Below are 11,266 nucleotides of genomic sequence, written 5' to 3' on the forward strand. Positions count from 1 at the left end.
GGTGAACACCACAGGTAATACACCACACCTGCACTACAGGTAAAGACCACAGGTAATACACCACACCTGCACTACAGGTGAACCCCACAGGTAATACACCACACCTGCACTACAGGTAAAGACCACAGGTAATACACCACACCTGCACTACAGGTGAACACCACAGGTAATACACCACACCTGCACTACAGGTAAAGACCACAGGTAATACACCACACCTGCACTACAGGTAAAGACCACAGGTACGACACCACACCTGCACTACAGGTAAAGACCACAAGTAATACACCACACCTGAACTACAGGTAAAGACCACAGGTAATACACCACACCTGCACTACAGGTAAAGACCACAGGTAATACACCACACCTGCACTACAGGTGAACCCCACAGGTAATACACCACACCTGCACTACAGCTAAAGACCACAGGTAATACACCACACCTGCACTACAGGTGAACACCACAGGTAATACACCACACCTGCACTACAGGAAAAACCCTGTAAGGTTTGTGATGCAGTAACAAATAGGTTGTCTGGTTTGTGTTCATAAGGATGATGTGAGAAAGTTGCCTTAAAAATTCCACTTTTTAAAGAGTACATTCTACAGTGTAGACACACATCACATATGCTTTTGCCTGTTTGAGTATCACTGTCAGTTCAATTTAAATTAAAAAGAAATTTTTAGGAAAATGATGTCAGAAATGAAGCCCACAACATGAATCAATCTCTTCTGTTCACCTCTCTCCTCCTCTCCTCTTCTCCTCTCTCCTCCTCTCCTCTCCTCTTCTCCTCCTCTCCTCTTCTCCTCTCTCCTCCTCTCCTCTCCTCTTCTCCTCCTCTCCTCTTCTCCTCTCATAGTAGACTATCTCAACCCCGTGGAGGAGAACCCGTTTGTGACTCGCCGTAGGAATGGTGATGCCCACACCCTGGACCAGAGTCACCACACCCTTCCTAGCAGCCAACACAAGATGGAGGAGGAGTACATCAATGATCCTCTCTATCTCAACACCTTCCACAACTCTGGAGAAAAGAGCCAGGAGGCCCTGCGGAAGAACGGCCTCCCCATGACTCACGCGGCTGCCGCGGCCAACCCCGGGCCTGCCAGCAGCCAGAGCCCCGCCCAGAGTGGACACCCCTCCCACAGCGCCCCCTCGGGGCACGCCCACCTCCCCGCGCAGCCTGTTTACTCCGGCCAGTCGGGCATCCCCGTCCTCTCAGGCCACGCCCTCCACCCCTCCCGCTCCGGACATGCCCTCCACCCAACCCACACCCTCCACCCGGCGCACTCCGGCACCGTAATGGGCGACAAGAAGCCGAAAAAGACCTTTGACAATCCTGAGTACTGGCAGCACAGTCTTCCACCCAAGGCCACACTCCACAGCCCCGAGTACCTGCAGGACTGCAGCACCCGCTTCTTCTACAGGCAGAACGGCCGCATCCGGCCCGCCGTGGCCGAGAACCAGGAGTACCTGACGGAGTACGCCCTGAAGGCGGGCACCGTGCTGCCGCCGCCCCCGTACCGGCAGAGGAACACAGTGGTGTAGCGCCAATCAGGGCAGAGAGGGTGGAGGGAGGAGCGAGCAGAGAAGGGCGTGGAGGTGGAGACGCCCATTGTTTGCTTGCCCTGGAGTTCAGCGCAGCCCCACCCAACCTCGGGCTCCTCTCCCCCCCGGCTGGGGCTCGTGGTTGACTTTTAAACCCTCGTGCTTGTAACACTCCCCACCCCCCACCCCCCACGTCTCCATGGTGATTTGGCCTAATGGATAGCATCCTCTGAGGTGACACTCTTCTCTGATTCTGAACACTCCCCCTCTCATCCCTGGTTCTAAACATTTACCAATATCTGGTAAGCAGGCTCGCCCTTAAGATCTCTGCAAGACTTGGGGTAACTCCATCTCCAACCACCGGAAGAGGAGCCCCTCTTCTGAACTGCTGTTACATATTGGGTTGGTTGGGAATTTTTTACTCACCTTTGTGTTGGGTTCATAGGTGTAAACACACACACAAGCATTGTTAAGATAATTTTTTGATCTGGTTACTAGTCTACATGAAGCTTGTATAATACTACAATTCTGTTTTCTGTAAAATCACCACACACACACACACACACACACACACACACACCACAGGTTCAGTCACCCCAGGGTGGAATGAGGCAGAGTGTCTGCTGATCTTTACTTGTCATACATATATTCACATGCATTGTTTTCTCATTGCATTCATGACGCATTCAGTTCTTTCCTAAAGTATCAAACTATTTCTCAGACACTCACACACACACACACACACACACACACACACACACACACGGTTGCACGCGTGAAACGCATCACTGCTACTGCAAAATCGATCACTTCACAAAAGAGGATTCTTCAGATGGTATGCTGCAATATTTGTATTGTTTTTATTGTAGGTTCAACTGGTTTTGATTGCATCACTCAGTGTGTGGTCAGTTACCACACTGTACTGGTCTTGCACAAACAACTGTAACAAAACAACTACAAAGACTTCTCTAACTGGATCTACCTTCTTCACAAAACAACTGACATTGACATTAACGACCTTAAAGGAATGCACCGGCGGGACAGTAGCGTGGCATGGGACAGGGGCTAAAAATATGCAACTCCTAAATGACACAGAGGTTCGCTGCTTCCCTGACATCGCGCTCGCTCCCAAACACCAGGCCAGTCCGGCAGGACAGCGGAACCAAGGAGGAATATCCCTCGCCAGGCTTTGCTAGAAGCTGCTGTGAAACTCCATCAAACCAGACGCCATCCAGAGCCTCTTCCGCACCCATCCACGGCTGTTAACCCAGAATGCGAGGAACACAAGGAGGGCGGGTGGGGCAGGAATATCACCACGCCACTGGGAATGAGCGCGGAAGTAAAAATAGAACGTTTGCCCTTAAGCCAGAGCCCCATCTGCCTGATATCAATCGTTCTCCCATTAGGCTGTCCTCGGAAAGACCGGCTAAGAAAATGGGATAAGAAACGAAACGTTAAGAGAAATCGTAGGTTTATATAAGACGACGTTCCTTTTTCCATGATTGTCGTAGCGCTATCTTAGAATGTCATAGTTAGAGGAGAAAAAACAAACAGAAAAAACAAAAACAAACGTGCCCTCTGAAGGTCGGAGGCCAGAACCATGTGAAGGTATGAGCACTGCCAGGCGTTGTAACCAGCTGCTAACAGACGGACCGTGCCGTCTCTCCTGGACGTTTTTAAAGCACTTAAAGGTCCGGTCCAGTGAAATAATCCTCTTTCCCACCACTACCACTAAGACTGTTGAGGACCACCAGGTCTGGATTCTGTTTTTCTCTCAGCAGCAGAGGCGGTCGGCTCAGCTCGTGTTCATGAGCTCTGTTTTTTGGGGGGCGGGTGGAGGTTGCTTGTCTTGTTTTCCTGTTTTCTTGTATTTTTCCTGCTTGCATATAAAGCATCATATAGCAAAGCACACCGGAACGTTTGCCACACACCGATTAACCCCAGCCCAAGACTGAAAATCAGCGTGGGATTGTTAGTCTAAGACTAGGGTTAATCTGGGTGTGGATGTTCAGATTAAGCAGCTCAAAACAAGGACAGTATGGTACGGCGGGGGGGTCTGTTCCTGTCGGTAAACTGATGTGGCAACACTCTGTACTGAAGGTGAAACCGTTAGTAATTGTGTGATGTACCTAACACACGTTCACAAAATGAAGTATTTATCTCCAGCATTATTTCCTTTAAAAAGTATTTGTTTTCCAACTGATCTCCCACTGAGATTAAAAAGGAATACAAACTGCTTAGTAGTTAAAATCATGATAAAAAACACTGTTATTTTATAACACGTCTATCCAGATCTTAAAGAGATTTAGCAGCCTACGCAGGATTAATTTGATACTTGAAATTATGTTATTTGAGCTAAATCTTGAATACACATTAATAGTACTTAATAATACTTAATGTAAGCATTTCCATATCAAGCTGCACCAGTGCCATTTGACTACTGTCGTCACGCCTGCTGTCAGACTCCTCACTGTTAAACTAAGACAAAAACGTCTAATAATTTAATTGGAAGGCAGAAAGGTGTGGAGATTCTATTATTCATTGGGAGTTAGAATTAAAGAAACAGTTAGTGAGATATGCTACAGAGACTGGACTGCATTCTAAGAGAAATTAATGAAGTAAGAATACAATGTTCTGTGCTTTGAAGTCTTACGGTAATGTACAGGTTAAAACAAAGCCTCACACCATGAGGCCCAATAACAGTCCAGTAATACACCACTTATGCTGTGTGCCATAACTCACAGGCAAAAAATAAATAAATAAATAAATAAAATGATTGTACTTTTAAACATTTAGAGCGCAAACTGCAGCTATGGAGGAAGTTGATGTGTATAGTATGTAGCAAACACTGTGGACACAGTTTGGAGAGAAACCTCCTTAAACTAACAAGCAGCTAATTATCAAACATCTAGACCAAAACACTGAGACTGAGAGAGACAGACAGAAAAACACTGACCACCACCAGCTCAGAGCTCAGAGACCTTTTCCCCTCACAATCGCATCATAGAGACTCCTCCCACAGACAGGTGAGGGTTCAGTGCTCATCATTTCTTGTTTTTATATGTTGAAAATGAATGTTTAGACACACCTTTTAAAATATGACCACTGTAAATATCTGGGGCTTTTTTTTTTCTTCTTATTTTGGGAGGATCGCAAACTATTGAAATAATGTGAAAAATGTCAAATGTCATTGAAAGCTCCATTTTTGTTTTATTTTATTGAACACTACCTTGCTTTTCAAAATTGATATATATAGAGAGTAACACCCAGTTTTAATATATGTTATACACACACACACACACACACACACACACACACACACACACACACAATAGTCCACTACAGTTTGGCTGTTGAATAGAACAACTTTGACATTGTTACAAACAGATGGAAAATATTTTTAGTAGCAGCTGTTCCTCAACGCTAGAGACAAAACACACACAGGACCACATTAAGTTAACATTAGGTGTTAGTTGTTAAGAGACAATTACCACTGTGCTAGAATTACCTATACGTCTCCATTGTAATTAAATATATGGCGCCAGAGTAATTTTTGAAAATAAAGAATATTATGTGAACAGAATATTCAGATATATATTAGTTTCATAAGATTTCTCGAAGAGTCAAAAACACAACTTCTGGTTGCTACTACATAGACCTCAAACATGTATGTCTATAGAGCTTAATTTGAAACATATTTTGGTGGAATGAGCATAACCTACATAATGGAAAAATGTAAAATAAACATAGCCAAGATGACAGGAAGAAGCCCCACACACATTTCTGAGGAAGTCTTCGTCGCAAGCACTCACGCCTACACAGGAGATTTCAGCCTGTTTAAGCACACTGTCATTACAGAACCTAAGCCAGACCGCTAAGATAGCCAGATGCACCGGAGTGCAGGGTATGTGTTTTGGTTCCAGGTTATCCCTCACTGTGCCCTGTTTCCTGTGGCTTGGGTTACTATTTGTCTGCTGTCGTGTTTTTTCCAGGAACTTATTTCGCTCACGTCTACCAGATCAGGAAGTACCTAGACACACTAAGCACAGTTTACATGTTGATAATTCGTTTTTGTATGACGACAGCCAATTAAAGGAAGCCATCGTCTTCCTAAGCTCCAAGCATTTTGGAATGGAATTTCCTTGCGATTTTACTACTAACTGAGAAAATGTGAATAGTATTTTTATAGATTGTCGAATTGGCCAGGTGCATTTGTAAATAGATGGATAACTCATGTTCTTTTGGATGGCTATAATCTGGTTTTTTCCGTTTTGTTTTGCTTTACAGCGGCGCCTCACTTTGATTAACGACGTTGCGCGTGTGTGTGTGTGTGTTATCTCCTATCAATTTTCTGTACATATCTGTAATTGCAATGGCACCTATATTTTCTTTGTAGAGTTTGCCGGTCTTTGTAGTGCCCTGAGGTGACCCTCGTGACCGTATTTAGCCCAGCTTGGTGGTTCTCGTGCCCCATGACCTTCTGCCCTTGTTCAAAGTTGGTAGGAAATGGTTTATTTCTTTCCGTCACGTACAAGTTCCCTCGTATCCCTCTTTTTATCTTTTGTACAGAATCTCTGCTGTGGGAGGTATGGGGGTGGGGTGTGAGCAGCCTTGTTACTATACTGGTCAGTTTCCCCTCAGTGTGGCTTTACTCGGTGTGGTTGCCACTTTCTGACATCCCCCCCGCGCGCCACGCTCTTCCTCCACACGTGCGGTACACACACGCACGGCTTCTTCTTTTTTTTTGTTTTCTTTCAAAACATCTTCCTGGGGGGGCCCTTTGGCCAGCGCACTTCCCAGAGTCCACGGTTATGCCACACTCCTCTCACAGCCCAGCCGGTCATCCGTACATCGGTGGCGGAGGCTGGAAGCTCCGCTGCGGGATCTGACCCGACTGCCGCCGTGCTCATCGAGACCACCGCTCCCCAGCTCACTTCCGCTCACGTCAATGGTCCTCTAATGCTGTTTCTCAAACAGATTAATGTGTCGCTGCGCGTTATTCGCTTTCACAAATTGACTAATTGATTGGACGGCTAATTTTGCCACTCCACCTTTGAGTGATGACTTGTCAGAGTGATTTCTTTCTTTTTTTTTCCCCTCATTTCTTCAAGAGGTGCCATAGACAGAGCAGTAGAGTCAGTGGTTGGGTCCTTGCTCACACCTGCCACCTAGAGGCAGCATGGAGCACAGCTCCTTGCCCCACCACAGCCCTCCCTCCCCCCAAAAAGAAGCCAGAGCATTTAAATACAGTTCCACACTTTTGTTACATGAATCTGTCAAAAATATATTTTTAATTTAATATAAATAAATACCAACACAGTATCTAAAACACTCTTGTGTTTGTCTTCATTGAAATGCACGTATGCATATCTTATGTGCGGCTGTAAAGAACCCTTCCCTACAGAGCCAGGCATAATGGCTCTGAACTTTCACCCTCCCCATGGTCTACCACCCTACCCCAAAAAGACAGCAACGTGACATTCAAGTTTTGACATTCAAGTCAAGCTACTTCTTGCGTGCTCTCTACGGTATAGTGCAAGTCTCTTAATCATACTATCCTCTGCTTTACTGCTTTTTTTTGGGTAATATACCATCACACGTGTCATACCTTTGTGCAGGACACAGCGGCTGTGGAGATTTTTGAAGAATTTGTGATAACCGGAATAGATTTGGACAAAATTCTCTCAGAATAGATTTGGACAAAATTCTCTAAACACTATTAACCAGAAAAAGACTATAAATACTGAAACCTATCCACTATTTGCATCTGTTTTCATCTGTTCCAGTATCATAAAGAAACCAGCCACAGACGAAGAACCCTTGAGCATGTTACATCTGTGATTTTTCTGTCAGAATGAACCAGTGTCTTTTTTTGTGGATTGGGTGTCAGATAACGAAGAGCTTGGTTTTACAGAGAGCAGAGTAAGGCATGAAACAGCAAGACAGTCCTGGGGTCTGTATACAGCAGCGCAGAACTCACAGGACCCTGTGTGTTGCCAATAGCAAATGAAGCCCATCAACCACTTATTTATTACATCTGATTATTACACAATTTCTGGGATACATCAGCTATTTGGCATGTCTGGGTTGTGTGAAAATTAACCTCAGTGTCATCTTGCTGTAGCTATAATTATATATATATATATATATATATATATATATATATATATATATATATATATATATATATATATATATATATATATATATATATATATATATATATAAAAGTACAATATGAAAGAACTAAGTTCACCGGGTTAGCTAAGGTCTCCTTACACAGCTGGGTCAGTGGTTCATAAATGAAACCATGCGAAGAGAAAGTCAAACCCATAGCAACCGGTGATAAAGTGCCATTACGCCTGACATTGTGCACATGCAAGATAGATGCTGCTCTTTTCTCGAAGATGACATTTTACGGCATTATCATTGGAAATCCAATATTGTAAGCAGGTGATATGTGCTTTGTGAGGGATTTTTTTCTTGCCTCAGACGAAGTCCAATCACTTTCCTCATGCCGGTAATCGAGTGTGAGGGGAGCTATCCATCACGGTCGTGGCCAGACTCATTCTCCGCGCTGGGTGACATTCCGTATGGATTTCGAGCTGTTATGAGGGATGACGGTAATGTCTGAATGTAAATTATATTAAATGCCCCGAGCTGCGATGATCGACTTAAGCTTTGTTTTGTAATGAAAGTGCAAGTTTTTCTGAAGCCCTTTACACGACTCCGTGCTCGCGAATTATTTATTACAATTTTGTTATAGATGTGTTTATGATTTGAATTACGACCAGAGAGTCGAGGTTTTTTCAAGTGCGCACGGTTATTTCCCCACGACCAGGACTAGGCCATATTCCGCTTTATTTTATCTAACACACAGCAAAACCCTCCAATTGAAAGGCATACAATTTTATACACAGGCCTGCATAAAGTCGAGGTCACTGGTAACGTGTATTCCTGGCTGCTTTGGTTGTATTTACGTTACCGTGAAAAAAACAAACAAACGATTCAGCACCACGAAAATATCAGTGATACAAATTCACTAAAACGAGTGTGAAAAAGCGCGGTTTGTTTCCTCCGTGTGCCGCGGCAGGCTTTGTGTTTCAGGCCGAACGTGCTCGCTAAAGCCCGGCGAGCGGAGCCAGGGATCCCCCGGGGGCTTCCATTACCGGACGCATATTACATCCCGCCAGTCTTTCATTTCACCCATCAGTATTCCGACAGGCAGCGAGTCACCTATAAACCAATCTCCTGCGCAATACCTCCTACTGAATCTCATATTCATATATATATATATATATATATATATATATATATATATATATGCAGCGAGATTCCGCACAATCGTGTGCTTAAATTCTCTCTCTCTCTCTCTCTCTCTCTATATATATATATATATATATATATATATAGATAGAATTTAAGCACACGATTGTCACCAAATGCTTCCTCCAATATTCCGTGTAGGGTAGTTTTCTTGTCTGTAAGCGTTATGCCATGTGCTCTGTTGCCGGCCAGTAACGCTGAAGGACTGCTGTAACTACGCGGAGAGTGCTTATTCAGCACCAAAGTTCTGGGCAGTGACAAAAAAAAAAGTCCCCTCGGGAAATAAAATGACAACAGAGTTTAACCCAGCGCCTGTCGTCCTCTGTCAGTTTAGTTATGGTACAGCCTTTTGGTTTCTACTGTTCCTCCCCCCTTAAAATAACCTATATAAACCCAACCACTGTCATGTCTAACTAGGGCCAGGTCAACCAGGAGAACGAACACACACACACAGCTCTGCGGGGAAAGTCACTGGCTGTAACTCCACACCCAATAAAGTCTGCCCATCATCCCTTCCTCCCTAGTCACACAAAGTTCCAGAAAGTTCTCTCTACAAAATATTTATCAGAAGAAGAACCAGTAGGAACTTTACCAGCCTGTTCCCCAGTGCCATATCTATGGTAACAGCCCCAGAGCCCCGCTGAGCTGCACGTGCGCCCTTGTCCCATCCTACCTATTAACAAAATGTCCTCGTAACATTTGCGATAAACGTGCACTACACGTGTTTTCCACGCTGGCAGCCGACGACCTCGAAGCTGAAGCTGGCCCTTGCGTTTCCGCCATTCCCGACCGGGACTTGCACAGAGAACCGTGCTTTTGTGCAAGTGCAAGTGCACGCAGCACACGGAAATTTCCCTTTTAATTAACTCCCGACAGCCGAAAGGGAGCGGCTACCGCGAGGCCTGGAAAACTGATGCAATTACCCTGCTCTATTCATCCACCACACAATAACGTGATGGAGGTGCATTGTGGAGTGACAATGCCATAATTGTAGAGCGTCGCACCTCAGTGCAGCCAAAGGCATCGTAGACTCTTATGTTGGAAGAAAGGACAGTATGCTGGAACACGCGCAGCACTACGGAAGGGTAAGAATTAAAGTATTCTAATCACTTCATGATAGCCTCGTGACAATGACAGGCCCGAGGATTCGTTAGCACGAGCGAGCGGAAAGAGAGCGGCAGTAAATAAGAGATAGCGAAATGGACACCCTCCTTTCCACGCGCAAGTCTGAGCGAGACCAAGACGCAGTGCAGCGTTTTGCTGCCGTGATGCAAAAGATATTTGATCGTTTGTAAAGAGATGAGTGGTGAATGCAAGCCAGCTCAGCAGCAGCCTCGTTCTTAAAAGTGTTGGATCTCGTGGTCGTGAGGCCTGGTCCTGTTTCTTAACGGTGGGTGTGAAGCGAGAGTGTTCTGACGGGGACGCGCCTCGTGCATTGCGCCATACAGCTGGGCTGCTTTCTGTCCGGTCCCTCCCTCATATACCGCTGGGCTTGGAGGTTTTTCTACAAGAAAAAGGCCAGCATTAGTTTAAAACAAACTCAGACATCCTAAAACGGAAAGACTGTTTTATTAACTTTAGACATATAATTCTGTCTTGTATATTTCATAGAATATGATACCTTTTTACACTCTGCAACTAGCCACAGTCTAGACTAGTGTTCTTATAAGGCTGCAGTCCTGGCCGCTAAACTGGATCTCTTCCAACTACTGTTGCACAAAATGTTATTATAGTGATTTCTCAAGACTCAGGACATTTTGACGTAACCTTTTTGTTATATAGTCACAGTAACTTTTGCTTTTGTAGGCCGGCACATTTGGAGCAGCATGCAGAGATCGAGCTTTTTATTGTGCCCTGCCCTGCTGGTTGTGCTGATATGATCAGACACTGCCTCTAATGCTAACCATATAATGTGGTTAATATGTCAAATATACTGTGCGCTTGCTGTAATAAAGCTGAAGAGATCCTTCTGGGCAGAAAATTCCATTATATTTCACTAGCAAATTGTTGCAAGCGCCTTCTCACTCTCAGCACCGTGAACTCTTTATATCTGCTGTAGCATGACAGATAAGTCAGCACATTCTCTCTCTCTCTCCCTCCCTCTCTCTCTCTCTCTCTCTCTCCCTCTCTCTCTCTCTCTCTCTCCCTCCTCTCTCTCTCTCTCTCTCTCTCTCTCTCTCTCTCTCTCTCTCTCTCTCTCTCTCTCTCTCCCACAGGCACATAGATAGTGGAGCAGTTACCAGAGCTGCAGACGGAGGAGCTCGGGAGAGACCCAGCAGTGCACAATACCTTATTAGTCTCTATGGGGAACAGCGCCTGTTTCCTTTCATTTGTCATAGGGATAGAATGGGGCGACGGAGGCAAACAGTGAACACAGACCCATCTGTCAGA

The 11,266-nt window shown here is 45.0% G+C and overlaps 1 protein-coding gene across 8 annotated transcripts in view; it reads left to right on the top strand.

Moving 5' to 3' along the window:
- The window catches only part of erbb4b (erb-b2 receptor tyrosine kinase 4b), a 240,489-nt gene extending 235,609 nt beyond the window's left edge, over positions 1-4,880 (top strand). For 6 of the 8 annotated variants that reach the window (XM_081713214.1, XM_081713213.1, XM_035520983.2 and 3 more), the window contains one exon: positions 864-4,880. In XM_081713214.1, coding sequence (XP_081569340.1) covers positions 864-1,549 — 686 coding nt within the window. In that variant the 3' untranslated portion in view covers positions 1,550-4,880. The remainder of the gene's footprint in view (positions 1-863) is intronic. The other 2 variants (XR_014123368.1, XM_035520991.2) reach the window with 2 other exon arrangements.
- The last annotated feature ends 6,386 nt before the right edge of the window (positions 4,881-11,266 follow it).

The sequence above is a fragment of the Electrophorus electricus genome, chromosome 4 (genome assembly GCF_041902795.1).
Source record: "Electrophorus electricus isolate QZ-2024a chromosome 4, ASM4190279v1, whole genome shotgun sequence".
Taxonomy (NCBI): domain Eukaryota; kingdom Metazoa; phylum Chordata; class Actinopteri; order Gymnotiformes; family Gymnotidae; genus Electrophorus; species Electrophorus electricus.